General features: G+C 49.5%; 1 protein-coding gene across 3 annotated transcripts in view; it reads right to left on the minus strand.

The window, feature by feature from the left end:
- PC (pyruvate carboxylase) overlaps positions 1 to 18,711 on the minus strand; it is a 239,704-nt gene that overhangs the window by 65,943 nt on the left and 155,050 nt on the right. For all 3 annotated transcript variants that reach the window (XM_084632881.1, XM_084632880.1, XM_084632879.1), the window contains one exon: positions 16,053 to 16,215. In XM_084632881.1, coding sequence (XP_084489007.1) covers positions 16,053 to 16,215 — 163 coding nt within the window. The remainder of the gene's footprint in view (positions 1 to 16,052; positions 16,216 to 18,711) is intronic.

The raw sequence follows: 18,711 nt of genomic DNA on the forward strand, positions 1-18,711 counted from the left end.
AGCTCCTAGCACAGCCGGGCTCTGATCCCTCATTGGTGGCCCTTGCTACTACTGTACTATCTCTAATCCCTAGGGAAGAGAAACATTTCCCACGTCTAGAATGTAGCTGACTGTGCATTCCAGCTGGGCTCTGGGCCACCCTTATTAAAGGGCCAATAACTTCTTTTATAAGGGAGCCTGGGGGTAGGGATACAACACAGCTGACTTAGGACCCCCCCCCCGCCCCGTCCTTGCGAAGGACTGTTATGTCAAGAACAATGACTGTCTCCAGCTCCCAGACCCGTCCCCCCTCACATCACTCCCTTCAGAGCTGGGGATTGAGGCCATGAGTCCCGGCTCCTTGAACCCCCTAGACCCCACCGCCTCCAGAGCTGGGGTCCAGCCCGCAGGTTCTAGGGCGGTAAAGTGGGGGGTGCTGGGAGGCAGGACTTCTGGGTTCTATTCCCAGCCCCAAGGCAGCTGCAAGCCAAACAATAAATGTGACGGATGTTCCTCTCTCACCTTCCTGTCTTTTGATGCTTTTGAGATGCGTTGCCATGGAAATCAGACCCCGAGGGAAAGTGGCGTGGGGGGGCGGAGATGAGCGTGGAATGGAGAGTGCCTTGTGCCCTTACTCCTCTGCTATCCCCCTACTTCACCTCTCACTGGCCCCAGCCCCCCAACGATCTCCTGCAAGGTGACACCAGGGCAGACTGGGGGAGTGCTCTGAGTCCCATGGCACCCTGGGTAGTCATACTTTTCCACAATACCTGTGCTCCCCCCATCCCCCTCCGGCAAACAGAATCCTCCTTTCCACCCACTTTAAGGGTTCTTCACACTGTGCAAACAGGCCTGAGCTTTGCTTTCAGGGTATGACTGGCTTCCCCAGAATCCCAGTCCACTCCCTGGGGTCTCCCCTGCCCTGCGTGCCAAGAATTCAGCCGTCCTCACTCCCCTGGACTGGCAAGATGCCTAGCTTGGGTTGCAAGAGTCCACTGCCTTGAGGCATCATTGACCATAGCAGAGACAGTACTCGCAATTTGGTTATAGCCCCCTGCATCTTCCCCAGCATCTCATGTTCCTGTGCGCCATCCCGCTCCATCTTTCCTCCCTACTGTTGCCAAATACCTTGAAATTACATTTCTCTCTCTCGTATTCAGCACTGCCCATGCTGCATGCTCCCACCCCAACTAGACTGTAGCACAAATGGTACAGGCCCGTGGCTGGGCTCCCAGCATCAAGTGACTGCAGCTTCCATTAAAAAAAAATAATGCAGTTTTTAGCCTTTGGGGAGAAAACCAGGAAGATGTGGCCGATGCCAACCATAGCCTGCAGAGAGCCTCAGCTGATTGGGTCAAGGGCAGGTGTGGGAGTGGCCCTGAGTGTAACTGATGTGATGCCTGTCTGAGTCTGTAGAGAGCCTGAGCTGATTGCTCTGAGAAGGGGAGCTGCCCCAGGCATCTCAATGGGGTGACAAACTCCCACTTCTCTGAAGCACTGCCAGCCCCAGCCCAGCATGGGGCTCCTGTATGTGGGGGCGGGGGCTGGTACTCCAATCTGCCCCAGCCCCAGAAGAAAGGAAGGATCATTATACACATTTTACAGATGAAGAAATTGCAGCACAGAGAGGGGAAATGACCTGCCCAAAGTCATTTAGGGAGCAAGTGGCAGAGCTGAGAACAGAATCCAGGTGGGCTGAGTCCCACTCTGTCATCTTAACCATAAAAATGGGATTGATTTAGAGAGCTGAAAGGATAAATTCCTCCCTTCCTCTACCTCAGGGGTTCCCAGGGTGGGAGGCCAGATCCCTGGGGGTCCGCTGTGAGTTAAGTGGGGGTATGTCCCCTGAGCCAGGGCCGGAACAGCATTTTGCTGCATGGAGGGAGCCATTTTGTTCCCAAAATGGCATACTCTGCCCATCGTGACCTCATATGCACTGTGGCTGAGAGTCACGCAGGCAGGGCCATTCCCACACTGGCGGAGATGTGCCGGTAGTACTGGAAACAAAAGGAGTCCGGGACATTTCATCAGTTGCCAAAGGGGTCCTTTGTGGAAAAAAGTTTGAGACCCACTGCTCTGGGGAGCTGATAGAATTCAGATCTCAGTGCAGTAGAGCGGTTGAGTAGGGGCTTAAAAACAGCAAAGGACTGCTCACCCGCTTGAAGCGATGCACGTGCTCAAGCAGTTTGCAGAATCAAGGCCCAGCTGCACTGGATTTAAGCACATCCTTGAACGCTTTGCAGAATCGCACCCAAATGTGTGAAATTGACAAAAGAGAAATGGGAATCATTTAGAACCCAGATGCCGCTTTCCAACTAAGCTTCCTAGCAGGGGGAAGAAAACCCAATAGTGCTACAGCTCTGTTTATTTTAGCACAAGTGGGGCTGGCTGCCTGTTTGCGTTAAATTATTTTCACACTCTGCAGCGTGACCTTCCTCTCGTCTGTTATTTGAAAATGAATCGCTGGAAATTAAATTTGCACTGATTCGGGGTTTTTTTAAGTTTCTCAAGTTGGCAGACAGCTTAAAAAACCGTTGACAGCAAAACATTCCCAGCGTGAGGGCGTCAGGAAGACGTATTACAACAGCGCAGCTAGCTCTGGGATCCTGGGTCCTATGTTTTAATTCGAGGTGGGAGAAAGGTTTCCAAGGAGCAGGTTTCCACTTGAAATCAGTGCTTCACCTAAATCAAAGCAGGGCCCAGGGACACGGCGACTGAAACGTTTCCATTGAAAATGTTGTACAATAAGTTGAATCAAAATGGAGGATTTTGTTTTGGCTTTTTCATTTTGACTTATTTTTTTATAAAATTTTTCATTCATATTAATATATTAACACCACATGAATAGTTTGCATATATATATATAGAGAGAGAGTGCTTTTGACCATTTATATTTACATATTATATGTAATGCATACTAGAAAATGTAAATAGGTATAAATGTAACCTATTAATGTGTTCTTATAAAATATGTTAATGTTATTACACATGTAATATTCATATATGCTCTATTCAATGTTTTATATTACAATGTTTCAATGAGGTCCTTTTGATGTGTCCAAAATGAAAAGATTGGGGAATTTTTGTTCTGCTGTAAATTTAGAAATACAACTTTTCATCCCGATTTGGGACAAAAGGAAATGCACAGGACAGAAATTCCATTTTCCAATTCGCTGGCTCTTTATATCTCAAGAGGCAGGGTCAAGCATACAGGGACAAGGAACTTCAGCCAGACTTACAGGCTGTGCCCTGGGACACATGGACTCTGGAAAGGACTCAGGGATCCTGTGGAAACCAATTAATGATGAGCTGCTGGGGTAATGCAGGGGTGGATCAGTAGGGGGTGTCAAGCAGGAGCATGGAGATGGTGTCACCTCTGTATGTGGCACTGGTGACTGAAACACTGCGCCCAGCTCTGGGGTGCGCACTTTGAAATATCGCCACGAGAACAATCGAAGGGCTGGGAACACCTGAGAGTTAAGGAACAACATTTATTTAGTTTATCCAAGAGAAGGTTAAGAGGTGACATGATCGTGATCATTACCGATGCAGGGAGGAGATTCTGGAGAGCAGACAGCCCCTTAATCTTGCAAAGGCAGAACCCGGCCCAACGGCTGGGAGCAGAAGCTGGACAAATTCAGACCAAAACCAAGTGCCAATTTTTAGCAGGGAGGGAGACTAACCATTGAACAGCTCACCCAGGGCCAGGGTGGATTTTCCATCATGGAGTTTTTCAGTGGAAATTGGACCTCTCTCTAAAAATTCTAGCTCGACCACCATATCTGTGCTGGATGCAGGAATGTCTCTCAGGGGGGCAGGGAATTCTCTGGCTTGTGTGATTCACAGAATTTAAGGCCAGAAGGGACCATCAGATCATCTAATCTGAATCTCCTGTGCAGCAGAGGCCATTCCATTTGATCTAAACTCCCTTACACTGAGCCCAAAATCTTAGTCCTCAGAAGACTAACCTGTTGTGAGCCCCAGGCAGGGAACAGCAACACGAGGGGCCCCCCCATTCCTGAGACCCCTGACATGGCAGGGAATTGCTGAGGTGATCCCCCCAGGCGACCTGTACCCCATGCTGCAGAGGCAGGCAAAAAACCTCTAATGTTCCTAACAATCTGACCAGGGGGAAATTTCTTCCTGACTCCCAGTCTCGTAATCAGCTGGACCCTGAGATCCTGAGCAAGTCGTGCAGGAGGAGGGCAGACTGGACCCGCAGAATGGTCTCTTCTGGCTTTAAAAAGAAATCAAATAAAAATCTATGGTTCTCTGAAAAAAACAAACAAACCACCAAACAAAAGCAGCAGCCTGAATACCATAGCATCTTCCTATCCTACTGTGGACTAGCGCCTGCAAATGTAACCATCAGAAAAGGCACCCGAGCCAAGAGTTTGTTCTGCTGTTTAGAGACATCATTCAAAGCGCTCTCTGGCACGCTCGGCATTGTGCTGTGTCAGTTTAACAGTCCCCACCCTCCGCGCATACACCTTGCCCCCGCCACACATTTCCTTGCAAAGTCTGAAAGAAAAATCCATTTCCTTCAGAAAAATCTGAGCTTTTCACGAGTGCAGGGCAAGCAGGACGGTGACGGAGTTACCCAGCTGGAGGGAGAGGTGAGTTTGGGAGTTCCAGTGCTAACGATCAGCAGTGCTGTGCCATAGCCCCGGCATGGATGCTGCACAGCAGTCAAGTGTGTGGTTTAGATGGTGGGACTCCTAGTGACCAGCCTTTTACCTTTAGCGCTTTAAAGCCAGGAATCCCAAAGTGCTTTGCTGAGGAGATCAATGCCATTTTGTTCAGTTTTACAGAGGGGGAAACTGAGGCACACGGCGAGGCAGGGCTGTGCCAACGTTACATAGTAGAAGTGGGCAGATTTCCCACGTCTCTGTCCAGGAGTCTGCACCATACCGCCTCTAAGACCCTCGCTGAGAGCTCTATTTCCCAATATGCCCCACTTCACCTCTGTGCTCAGTGCTACGCTAGCTCCCCCAGCTTCTCGGAGGAGAAAGCCTCAGCCTGCGAGCGGAGGAGCCCCCGGCAGACTGTGTATGTCTGCAGCGTTCACTCTAATAAAACGATCACACACATAACCCAGCCGCAGCCGCCAGGATTCCCGAGCAGATGCCAAATCCAGCATGGGCTCTTTAGCTAGCTCTGCACTCCAGGCTCAGGGAGCAGATGTGAACTGAAATACATCTATTGGCAGTGGCTCAGCTGCTTTCCAAGCATAATTCTGATGGTCAGATCCATAGAGCCATAGATTTACGGCCAGAAGGGACTCTGGCATCCTGGATAGCACAGGCCAGAGAACGTCAACCAGGTCCTCCTCTATTGAGCCAGTCACTTGTGGTTGATTAAAGCATCTTCCAGACAGGCTGGATTTGGAGACTCAGCGAGGAGAAGAATCCCCCCCACCCCCTTTCCCAACAGAGTTTGCGCCATGGGTTAATCGCCCACACTACTAAAACGCTGTGCCTGATTTCTCCTTGGAAAGTGTCTAGCTTTAACTTCCAGACCAGGGTTCTTGTTTGGCTTCTCTCCATTAGGCTGAAGAACCCTGGGATCTTCTCCCCATGAAGGGGAGAAATGTCATCCCTTGCTCTTCTTTACAAGAAGCTGAGCAGATGGGGTCTCTCACCCTAAGGCATTTTTTCCAGCCCTCAGATCATTGTGGTAGCTCTTCTTGGCCCCCCTCCAACATCCAGCTGCCCCACACACTGCTTCTCCTCTGGCCCTGAACTATAGCACAGCAGAGCCACCGTGTCTGCTACGAACCAGGGCAAGACCCATGGCTGATGGTTACATCCATAGGCCTGAAGACAATGCTGGTCATCCCAGTGTGACCTCCTGCATACCACAGGCTGGAGAACTCCCCTCGCCATTCCAGCCTCCAGCCCAAATTGGATAGTTGAGCTAGCCACTAGGTAACATTTTTGAAGTCCTCAAAAGGCACTGAGAGGCCTAACTCCCATTTAAATCAATGCGAGAGGACCAGGCTTTCGGGCCAGATTCACAGTGGTATTGCGGTGTCTAAGGATGCAGATAGGCAGCTAATGGCTTTCACAAAAGTGCTCAGGGGAAGTGCCTGACTCCTCTGGAGAGACAATGGAAATCATGTGCCTAATTCACTTAGTCTGTGCAGTGCCCAGCATGAAGGGGGGCCTTCCCCAGCATCTTGATTGGAGCTCGGCACAACTTTAATGTAAATTAAACCATGGATACCACAGAAAGTAGAAACGTGGAAGAATTGCTAAGGAGGTACACAGAAGAACAGCACAAACATGTAAGGACAAAAATCAGAAAGGTTAAGGCACAAAATGAGTTATACCCAGCAAGGACATAAAAGTCTACAGGAAATGGTTCTTTAAATACATTAGGACCAAGAGAAAGATGAAGGAAAGTACAGGTCCTCTTCTTAGCAGACACTCATCCCAAGTAATATTAAAAACAAGGGAGAAGGGACAAGCCAAAACAGGGAAAGAATGGGTTAAAGAATATTTAGAAAGATTAGATGTATTCAAGTCAGCACGGCCCGTTCAAATTCATCTTAGGGTACTTAAGGAACAAGCTAAAGCAATTATCTTCAAGAACTTGGGGAGGACAGGTGAGGTTCCAGAGGACTGGGGAAGGACAAATATAGTACCTAAGTTTAAAACGGGGAACAAAGAGGACAGAGAATAATAGACCAGTCAGCCTAACTTTGACGCCTGCAAAGATACTGGAACAGATTATTAAACAATCAATTTGTAAGTACCCAGAGGATAATGGGGTTATAAGGAATAGCCAGCATAGATTTGTCAAGAACAAATCATGCCAAACCAACCTAATTTCTTTCTTGACAGTGTTACTGGCCTAGTGGATGGGGTGGAAGCAGTAGATGCAATATATCTTGATTTTCGTAAGGCATTTGACACACTCCCAAGTGACATTCTCATAAGCAAACTAAGGAAATGTAACCTAGATGAAATTATTATAAGGTGGGTGCACAACTGGTTGAAAGTCCTTACTCAAAGAATAGTTACCAATGGTTTGCTGTCCAACTAGGAGGGCATATCTAGTGGGATACCATAGGGGTCAGTCCTGGGTCTGTTCAGTATTTTCAGTAAGGACTTGGATAATGGAGCTGGGAGAGGCTGCTGGGAGAGGCTGCAAGCGCTTTGGAGGACAGGCTTAGAATTCGAAACAACTTTGACAAATTAGAGACCTGGTCTGAAATTAACAAGATGAAATTCAATACAGACAAATGCAAAGCACTGCACTTAGGAAGGAAAAAATCAAATGCCCAACTACAAAATGGGAAATAACTGGCTAGGCAGTAATGCTGCTGAGAAGGATCCAGAGGTTATACCAGGTCACAAATTGAATATGAGTCAACAATGTGATGCAGTTGCAAAAAAGACTAATATTCTGGGGTGTATTAGCAGAAGTGTCATATGTAAGACCTGGGCCGTAACTGCCCTGCTCTGCTCGGCACTGGGGAGGTCTCAGCTGCAGTGCTGTGTCCAGTTTTGGGTGCCACACTTCAGGAAAGATGTGGACAAACCGGAGAATCCAGAGGAGAGCAACAAAAACGAGAAAAGGTTTAGAAAACCCGACCTGTGAAGAAAAGAAAAAAAATGACCCTGTTTCGCCCTGAGAAAAGACAGCTGAGTGAGTGACAGGGGCGGGGAGGGGGGGCTGCTAACCCACACACACCCAGGAAGAACAGGAGGACTTGTGGCACCTTAGAGACTAACAAATTGATTTGAGCATAAGCTTTCGTGAGCATAAGCATCCGATGAAGTGAGCTGTAGCTCACGAAAGCTTATGCTCAAATCAATTGGTTAGTCTCTAAGGTGCCACAAGTCCTCCTTTTCTTTTTGCAGATACAGACTAACACGGCTGCTACTCTGATACCCAGGAAGGTTTGCGAGCAAATAGAGTCATTTACAACCAATTGTCCTAGTCAACGGGAGCCATCAAGATTCGAAACCACCATTAGTGGCCCACACTTTGCATAATTACAATAGGACCTCAGAGTTATACTTCATCTTTCTAGCTTCAGATACAAGAATGATACATGCATATAAAAAGGATGAACACACTTAATTATAAGCTTTGTAATGATACCTAACAAGAGACCTTTTGCCTAAAGCATATTCCAGTTACATCATATTCATACTCATAAGCATATTTCCATAAAACATATGGAATGCAACATCACAATGAAGAAGAACTTTCGGACTCAAAGGGCAGCTAAGTTCTGGAATCGGCTTCTCAGGGAGGCTGGCCTCCCAGTCATTGAAGGTTTTTAAGAACAGGTTGGACAAACCCAACAGGGATGGTCTAGGTTTACTTGGTTCTGGCTCAGTGCAGGGCCTGGACTAGATAACCTCTCCAGGCCCCTTCCAGCCCCACATGTCTGTGCACAGTTGCTCCTTCCAGTTTTTTTAGGGTTACAGAAAGGACCAAAGCCCTGACAGGAGTCTCTGCCATTTGAGCTGCCAGAAAGAGTCCTGACCGACCTCCCCAACCTGCACCGCACTTAGAAAGCGCTCTCCATCCCAGCTTAAACAGTGTATGGGCTGGATCAGCCTGGCCAACCCACAGCCCACACCCTTCTACCACAGGGCAGAGCGGTACTCTGTGCCGTGTCAATTACCCTCTCCTTCCTCCTGCTCGCAGGCGCTGAGCAGCAGCCCAGCTGCCTTGCCCCCCTTTGGCTCTGTGCAGAAAGGCATCATTGAAGCACTGAGGTGAAGGGGAAGCCGGGCAGAATTTCAGCTCCGTAAAGCAGACATGATTGATGACTCAACTCCCCAACTGCCCCTGCAGCCAAAGGGAGCTCACAGTCGTTCTGCTTTGTGATTCTATGGGCACAAAGCGAATAAGGAGCTGGGAGGCTTGAATCCCAGCTCGGCCCTGCTCTAACCCCACTCCCTGCTCAACAGGTGAGAAGAGAACTCAGGAGTCCTGGCTCCCGGCCCAGCCCTCATCCACTGGGCCATGCTGCCTCCCACACCAAGAATCTGAGAGTCTGCTGAGCCAGCCGTGGCCACGTCTGGGAAGGCTGCACTATTGTCCGGCCCTCCAGGGCTCTGATGTGTGGAGCAGCAGAGACCTCCTCAGAGAGTAGTTGGGGCTCCAGACTCAGATCTGCCCAGAACAATTGCACTTAGGTCAGCAGCCAGGGCTCAGCATCCCCCTCTGAGCAAAATCACCCAGCCTGCAGGAAGGAGGGGGTCACGAGCGAGTGCTGCGAGGGGTGGGAGGTAGAGTAGGGAGGGCTGAGAACAAAGTGGGGGTGGCAGGGGCTGGGATAGGACCCAGAGTCTAATCACACTCACTACCTGAGTCTGCACTTCCTGCATTAACCCCTATCCCCACTCTCCTCCCACAATTGGAATGGAACCCAGGAGTCCTAGCAGCCAGCCCTCCTGCTCTAATGCCCAGAGTATAGACCACAGGAGGCCTGGCCCCCCGTACATCCCACCAGAGCTCTGGCAGGGAGTATAGTCTAATGGCTACAACAAAGGGGATTTCAGCCAAAATCCTGGATTCTCTTTATGGCTTGGGGAGGGGAGTGGGGTCCCATGGCTAGAGCAGGGGGCTGGGAGTCAGGACTCCTGGCTTCTGTTCCCAGATCTGTCACTGACCTGCTGTGTGAACTGGGGCAAGTCCCTCCCCACTTGGTACCTGTGTTTCCGTCCCACCCTTTGTCCATGAGATTACAAAATCTGTGGGGGGCAGGTACAGTCCCTCGCTGTGTCTGTGAGATGCCCACTGTGTCTGTGAGACGCCTGGCCCAACCGGGCCCTGCTCATGGTGGGGGCCTGCAGACTTTACTAGAATATTATTTCCTACTCCTAGTTAATAATTAAGAGACAGCTGCAGATGCATGAGTCTCCTCCTTAATCCCCAGGGCTTTTCAATCAGAGCTGGAACGGTCTGCGTGTGAGACGGAACAGAAACTGCTAGCAGATACCAGCTGGCAGCGCTGTGCTCCGAGCCAAGGACACTGGTCAAGGCAGAGAGCTGGGTAATTTGCCGAGCCAGCCAACCTTAACAGCACAGGCCAATGAGCTCCCCTGTTGCTGCTCCGACCCAGGCCGCAGGGAGTCTAAGACAGCTGGATCACATCCCAGATCAGCTCTCATCTCCCCTTCTCGCATCACTCGACCCCAGAGAACAGAACCTCGGAGTCCTAGCTCCCAGCCATCTCGGAGCTAACCCACCAGACCGCGCTCCCCTCCGAGAGCGAGAGACGGAACCCAGGAGTCCTGCATGGAGCACGCTGACAATGGAGGCCTGTTTTGCACCCAGCAGAAGCGGGAGGGGATGTTAAATTAGCAGAAGTCAGGACATCCTGGTGGGTGGCTCACGCTGCTGAGAGAAGAGATGCAGCGGCATTCCAGAGCAAGATGAATCCTGGCATGGAGCGTGGTACTGCAGAAAGCCTTCATTCCAGCAAGCCGCCAAGCAAGTGGATGAATCGGTGCTTTGTGCTTAGCCTGCCGGAGTCTGCAGAGAGCCTGAGCTGATCGCTCTGAGAGGGGTGGGGGATGTGCCCCGGGTGTAACTGATACAGGAAAACAGTCTGAATCTGCAAAGAACCTGACAATGGAAGAAACACTGCAGCATACAATGCAATCAGTTGAGAGAGTGAGGACTGCCCAGTGGTTAGGAGCTCTAGCCTGTGTTTTGGGAGATCTTGGTTCAAGTAGTTTTTCCCACCCAAGCACAGCTGGCCAGATGTATTGTGGGTTTGGGGGTGGGGGTAGGGGATTTCGCTTTGCTATGAAGCATCAGGGATCAGCCACCCCTGGAGATGGGACACTGGGTGGGATGGGCCGGGCTCTGAGCTGGTCCACAGAATCCTCTCTCTAGCAGTCTGGTGGGTGGGTCTTGCCCAGATGCTCAGGGTTCAGCTGATCATCAGACTGGGGTTCAGGAAGGAATTTCCCCCAGGTCAGATTGGCAGAGATCTTGGGGGTTTTCACCTCCCTCTGCAGCATGGGGCGCAGATCCTCTGCTGGGATCAGCTGGGCATGGCTCACCTCAGCAATTCCCTGCCAGCACAGGGGCCTTGGAGGCCCTTTAGTCTCTCCTGTTCCCTGCCTGGGGCTCACAACCGATTAGTCTCCAGATGGCTGAAATGCTTTGGTTTAACTACTGTCTTGGGACTCAACACTGGGGGAATTGAACAGCCTGAGATAGACAAGAGGTCAGACTGGGTGATCTATTGACCTTTTCTGGCCTTAAACTATGAAATTCTCTGCTCCACCACAGACCCCCTGGGACACTTTGCACCAGCCATCCAGCCTCTCTGGGCCTCAGTTTCTCCATCTGTAAAATGGGGATAATTCACCCTTCCCTATCTCCCACAGTGTGGTGGGGGTAAGTGCCTTAGAGATTGTGAGGCACTGAGACATTATAACAGGTGTCCAAGTAAGCACTTAAGATAGGTTATAAATAAACCAGGCAACTGCTCTGTCTAGAAGACTCAGGCTCCATGATACATGGCCCCTTGTTCTAATAAGTGGCTGCATCTGAAAAGCTCTGGGAAAGCAGGAAATTGAAACCACTGGCCCACAGAGCAGATAGCTAGAATCAAAGTGGGAGGCAGCAGTGTGTCCAGAGGAGCAGCCGACTGGGCCGGCGAATGAGGCCTGGAAAGCAATAGACGAGACAGAGTCTGGTCAGAGCGGGATCCCTGAAAGCATGGCAGGCTTGGAATTAGACAATGCCACGTTCGCCGTATGATGAATCCAACTGCAGGAGCAAAGTGGGGAGGTTTAGACATACTCCGGGCTCCCGCTAAGCAGGATCCTGAGTGACAGCTCATTTGGAAACCAAAATGAGGGGAGGCAGCAGACAGAGAACTGGACTTAGAGTCAGGACTCCTGGGTTCTATTCCTACTTCTGCCACTGACCTTCGGCAGGTTCCTTCCCCTCTCTGTATTTCAGTTTCCTCTCTCCTGCTCTTCAGGGCAGGGACTCTCTCATTGTGTGTCTGTGCAGTGCCTGGCCCAAAAGGGGCCCCAAACTCAGTTGGGATCCAGACAGCACCCTGCACAACCGGAGTGCTACCATAACACAAACAATCGTAAAATGAGAGAGAATAAGCAGTATAGCTGGTTGGGAAAGAAACTGGGGTTCCCCTCAACTTTTTGTCCTGAATGAGGCCAAAAACTGAAACGTGAAGACTTTGTGGAAGTGGAATTCCACAATTGTTTGTTCTGGAAATACCAAGACATTCCCACAGCCAGAATGTTCTGGTGTTTCCAAAACAAAATATGCTGCTGGGGAGCTCGCTAGGCCCTGGCTTCCAAGCTGCCTCCGAGGCAGGCCACCAAGGGGCCAGGGGAGCCAAGAAGAAACCAGCAGATTTCTATCAAAAGTTGGCGATTTTGACACATCAGCCTTTTCATCATTGCAGCCAACTTATTGGCTGGTCCAATTGTCACAGAAAACAGTGTGGGTGAGTGACCAGTGGAACAAACTGTCAAGGGTTGGAGTGAATTCTCCAGCTCTCCGTGTCTCCAAATCCAGACTGGATGCCTTTCCAGAAGACGGTTTAGTCCAACACAACTGACTGGGCTCAATACAAGGGGAACTGGGTGAATTTTGCTGGTCTGGGTCCTACAAGAGGACAGACAAGATGGCCAAGGGTCTCTCCTGGCCTTAAAATCTACGAGCAACCTGGCTGCAGGGCACTTAATTATTTGTTTTACTGTTTACCAGTCACAGATTGGTTTAAACCTTGGAGTATGAGTTTTGCCTCCAAAATTAGCTACTCCCATTAACTGCTGTAACACTGAATATTCTTGAGATGAATTCACCCACTCTTGCAATCATGGTAAGTTCTTCATGGTAAGTTCTGGAAAAAGGTTAATGTAGTGCCAATTTTTAAAAAAGGGAAAGAGGAGGATCCTGGGAACTACAGGCCAGTCAGCCTCACCTCAGTCCCTGGAAAAATCATGGAGCAGGTCCTCAAAGAATCAATCCTGAAGCACTTGCATGAGAGGAAAGTGATCAGGAACAGCCAGCATGGATTCACCAAGGGAAGGTCATGCCTGACTAATCTAATCGCCTTTTATGACGAGATTACTGGTTCTGTGGATGAAGGGAAAGCAGTGGATGTATTGTTTCTTGACTTTAGCAAAGCTTTTGACACGGTCTCCCACAGTATTCTTGTCAGCAAGTTAAGGAAGTATGGGCTGGATGAATGCACTATAAGGTGGGTAGAAAGCTGGCTAGATTGTCGGGCTCAACGGGTAGCGATCAATGGCTCCATGTCTAGTTGGCAGCCAGTGTCAAGTGGAGTGCCCCAGGGGTCGGTCCTGGGGCCGGTTTTGTTCAATATCTTCATAAATGATCTGGAGGATGGTGTGGATTGCACTCTCAGCAAATTTGCGGATGATACTAAACAGGGAGGAGTGGTAGATACGCTGGAGGGGAGGGATAGGATACAGAAGGACCTAGACAAATTGGAGGATTGGGCCAAAAGAAATCTGATGAGGTTCAATAAGGATAAGTGCAGGGTCCTGCACTTAGGACGGAAGAATCCAATGCACCGCTACAGACTAGGGACCGAATGGCTAGGCAGCAGTTCTGCGGAAAAGGACCTAGGGGTGACAGTGGACGAGAAGCTGGATATGAGTCAGCAGTGTGCCCTTGTTGCCAAGAAGGCCAACGGCGTTTTGGGATGTATAAGTAGGGGCATAGCGAGCAGATCGAGGGACGTGATCGTTCCCCTCTATTCGACATTGGTGAGGCCTCATCTGGAGTACTGTGTCCAGTTTTGGGCCCCACACTACAAGAAGGATGTGGATAAATTGGAGAGAGTCCAGCGAAGGGCAACAAAAATGATTAGGGGTCTAGAACACATGAGTTATGAGGAGAGGCTGAGGGAGCTGGGATTGTTTAGCCTGCAGAAGAGAAGAATGAGGGGGGATTTGATAGCTGCTTTCAACTACCTGAAAGGGGGTTCCAAAGAGGATGGCTCTAGACTGTTCTCAATGGTAGCAGATGACAGAACGAGGAATAATGGTCTCAAGTTGCAGTGAGGGAGGTTTAGATTGGATATTAGGAAAAACTTTTTCACTATGAGGGTGGTGAAACACTGGAATGCGTTACCTAGGGAGGTGGTAGAATCTCCTTCCTTAGAGGTTTTTAAGGTCAGGCTTGACAAAGCCCTGGCTGGGATGATTTAACTGGGAATTGGTCCTGCTTCGAGCAGGGGGTTGGACTAGATGACCTTCAGGGGTCCCTTCCAACCCTGATATTCTATGATTCTATGATTCATCTCATGTGGCAATGAGTCCCATACACTAATTTCAGGCTATGTGATAAAGCCATTTCCTTTGATGAGTGTCATTCACTGTTCTCTTGTTCTTGGGTTATGAGACGAGGAGGACAGAGGCTCCCGATCACTGTTCCCTCTAAGCTGTGCGCGTGTGCGCACGCACACAGATCCTAACCCCCCCCCCCCCACGGTGAAACACCACACGTACAAACATTTGCACAGAAGCACAACAGTTTGCACAGAAGAAATTTTTTGCTCACATAGCCTGTCAAAAATTAAAGGGAACATGGCTCCTGATCGCCCATTGCTCTCCCAGTCATTATTATACAGACTTTAAACACATCCCCTGTAATTCATCTCCTCTCTACAGTGAGCAAACCCCATCTAGTCAATCTTTCTTTGCAGGAGTTTTACTAGGTCTCTAATTATGCTAGTTGCCACTCTTTGAGCCCCCTGTGATTGTGCAGTATGGATCAACAAAGCGTGTACACACCCAGAGAGCCAAGCTACCCCCTTGCTGCCCCGCCCCCAAGGGAAATCCACCAACACACACACAGCCCTACCCATCCAACCCTGGGGTAAGGGCCTACGCCACTCCTACAAAACAAATTCTCAGCACCCCCACCATGCCCCTACTGACACCCCCACCATGCCCAGCACATCTGAATGCAAACATGTGCCCAGGCAAGGATCCTAGCCCCCCATCTTTCTACTTCCCAGCCCAATAAAGAGAGTGGAATCGGTGGGGGCTCTCACAGCCCCTCCTCTCCTGCTGCCAGCTGGCGGGGGGGTTGTATCCATGCCAGACTCTTTTGCAGCGATCCCCAGTTGTTAGTTTGAGTGACAAGAGCTGCCGCGTCGTTAGGAAGGGAACAGGGAGTCTGAACAGCCGAACGCCCACGCCCAGGGTTTGAATGGAGCAGCCTGTCATGCAGACGGAATACAAGTGCTTCTGTTTATCGCCAGCACCCCAGAGAATCTAGCACAATGCCAGGGAATGCGAACAGCCAAGAAGGAAACTAGCAGGTTGATCTTCACATGCTAAAGCCTCCAACAGCCAGGGATAGAACCCAGGAATCCTAACTCTAATCCACTAACTCCCACTCCCATCCCAGAGCTGGCGACAGGAGGCAGGACTCCTGGCTCCTCTCTCTAACCACAAGATCCCATTGCTAGCTTCCATGAATCAGACACAGAGGTGGACTTTAACACATGCTTGCCAGTGGATTAAACTCGGTCTCCAGACTGAGTTCACATGCAGTACTGCGGATAACACCCCCTTCCACCTCTAACACACACACACACACACAGCCCCCCCGCTTTCTCCTCCTCCCACATACACCCCCGTGCTGCTGGCAGCATCCGTCACTCGGGGAGAATATTTCCCCCAAAGCTGTTTTAGGAAGGAAAATGAGGTTTCCCACATACAGAGAATTCCCGTGGAAATTTTCCGCCAGCCTCGGAATTGTAGATTTTTCATTAAAAACTGAAAATTGACTGGCATGGGGCCAGATGCCTCCCAGTGTTTGGAAGTTCCTAGCTGGAAACGTTACAGTTCTGGGGAAAGCGTGCTGGATTTTCAGCAGTTTTCAGCCAGAAGTCCCCCCATTTGGGGACAAATTTTTTCTTTCCAAATTGTCCAGGTTTGGGCTGAAAATTTTCGTTTTTCAACATCAAGTCAAAACGTTCTCCAATCAAGAGCAGATCTGCACTCTGCCCTTCCCCAGCAGGGCGCCAAACTGAGCCTGGTCAGCCCCCGCACTGGAGCTGGGCGGTGTCCTACCTCAATGCGGCCAGTGTCGGGCTGGAAGCCGCGGGAGGGGTCCTCGGTGGTGACGCGGCACTGGATGGCACAGCCATTGATGCGTATGCTGTCCTGCCGCAGGCCCAACTCTGCCAGGCTCTTCCCCTCCGCGATGTGGATCTGGGCATGCACCAGGTCCACGCTGCCAAGAGAGCGGGAGAGGAGGGCTTGTGTTAATCATCAACTGACCACAGCAGCGCCAGTGTCTGCCAGAACCATTCTCACCAACCTAACCTCCTCTATGGAGCCCAAGTGTCCCTGATTAACCCCCAAACGGGGGCCCTGATCCCCAGAGTCTGTTACTTCATGTGGGGCCCCCATAATGTCCCACATCACCCACCATAGCCTCTCCTCCTCCAGTGTCCCCCACTGTCCCCACAGGGCTGGGGATCTGCGGGTGCATCGATTCTATCGCTCTTTGGGATCACACAGGGTTTTCTATCCACCACTTTCAAAGTCATTGCCAAACACAGGCCAGGATTGGAACCCCCATTATTATACAAAAGGGGAAACTGAGGCACAAGGTGGCAAGACAGTCCCCTCCCTGCTCGGGGCCTCAGTTTCCTCTCCCATCCTTTGTTTATTGCTCTAAGGGGCAACGGCTGTCTTTCACTGTGAGCCTGTGCACTGCACAGCATGACGGGGCTCCGGGTCTGTGGGGCACCCAGAACAATGCTCCTCTCCCTTGATCTTAGGGCCTCTGGAGGCTACAGAAATGCTACTTACAATCATGACAAGCTAAGCCTGCGTTTAAATGCTGTGTTGAACAGCAAAGGGATTACTCAAGCAGGTACTTAACTACAAGCTCTTATGGGACGGTTTTTAAAAGGCCATTAGGAGCCTAAAACCTATTGACTTTCAATAGGATTTGGCCAAGTAACTCCCATTAAGGCCTTTGAAAGCTGCCCTCGAGGTGCTTTGCTGAACCGGGGCCACAAAGCTGGGATTTTAGCCAGGGATTGTGTTTGTGTGATGCACAAGCCAGGCCCAAATCCAGCTTGCAGGCCCCAGCCAGTCCAATTCTGAACACGCCTCAGTTGGAGCGCTCAGAAGACAGGGAGCTGTTTTTACATAGTCCCATAGAGCCAAGTTCAAGCATTCAAAGTCATGAGTTGGGCCTCCCTCCCTGGGTGGGGAGAGGGAGGGTGGGGGAATCACATTTGATTTAATTATCAAGAGATCTTAAAAAAAACACACAACAGATTTGGAGGGTTTATTTGCCTCTTGATTTTGAGCCTTTAGAAACTCACAACTGAAGGTGGGGCTAATATTCAACCTTAAAGCATTAAATATGTAGAGTCCTGCACCGATACAAAATTTATATCTGCATCCAATCTGCAAAAATGATCCGCAGATATAAAGCGGATATCTGCGGATTTGCAGGGCTCTATAAATATGCCAAGTTTAGCTCAATGACCACTGAGGGAGAAATTTGGGGTGGCTGCAAGATCCCAAAGAGGGACAAAGGAAAACTGAAGGAACAATCATTGCTACATTGTAGCCTCAGGACAGACAACACAACAAAGAGTACACCAAAGAAACAGAGAGCAGCTAACATCAAGGCATCCTCAAGTCCACGATCCTCTCTAGCTTGGCAAGTTGGGTAAAAAAAAAACCAGAAACACATAGAGAGATTTTCCAGTGCATTGGCTAGTTTGAAATAACAAAATAAAATTTCGGTCCAAACTGATTGTCTGGTAAATCAAGACTGAAGAAGTTTGTTTGGGGTTGAACTAAACCTTTCACTTCAATTTTGTCGAAACAGAATGTTCTATTCAACCAAAATCATTTCCTCTTCTCCCCATCCCGCTGTTTTATTTCCATTGAACTTTTCGAAAATATTAAAGTCAAATTAAAGGAAAATTTGAGACAAAAATCTGTTCTGAATGTAAAGAATTCCCCCTGCCCTCCCCAAAATTGGCCTTTTCAACATTTTTTTTAATTTGGGGGATTTCTTTCCTGAAATTAACAATTCTGAAAAAAAGCGACAGAAATTCATGAAATGTTTCAGTGTTACTGAACGTGCATTGTTTGCTGAAAAGCATTTCACCTGAAGAATTCCACCCAGCTCTATGAAGGCACATGCTTAGGCCAACTACTTCTCAGGATGGTGAGTAGATTTTAATAACCTGTTCATTGCATCAGAATTAAGGAGGGCTCCCAATATTCTGCTGAGCTCCACCTACAAAATACACTCCCCCCACGGCCAGGGCTCTGTCTACAACATGAACTCCGGCCTGGCATGGTAAATTCTATCAAAGTTTGACTGATGAGAGGAGCATTATCTGGATTACCATGATGCCCTGGCGCTAGGCACTGTACAAACAGAGCAAAGAGATCAACCCTGCCCCTAAGAGCTGACAAAGAATGTCAGTTCTGCTGGGCTCAGCTCCTTCTGGGGTCCAAAACAGTATGGGACCATCCTGTTCACCCAATTTGACTTGGTGGAGAATCTACCCCAGTCACTCCTGCCTCCAGAGGAGATCTGGCGGGTGAGCTAGAGCTCAGCTTTTGGGTTTCAACGAGTTTTAGGCCAGAAAGGACCCATAGATCATCCAATCTGACATCCTGTATAGCACAGGCAATTCTATCTCAGCCAGTTCCCTCTGAATTGAGCAGAAAGACTTTAGTTAGACCA

The sequence above is a fragment of the Lepidochelys olivacea genome (assembly GCF_965140295.1).
Source record: "Lepidochelys olivacea isolate rLepOli2 genome assembly, chromosome: 7".
In the NCBI taxonomy this organism is placed as follows: domain Eukaryota; kingdom Metazoa; phylum Chordata; order Testudines; family Cheloniidae; genus Lepidochelys; species Lepidochelys olivacea.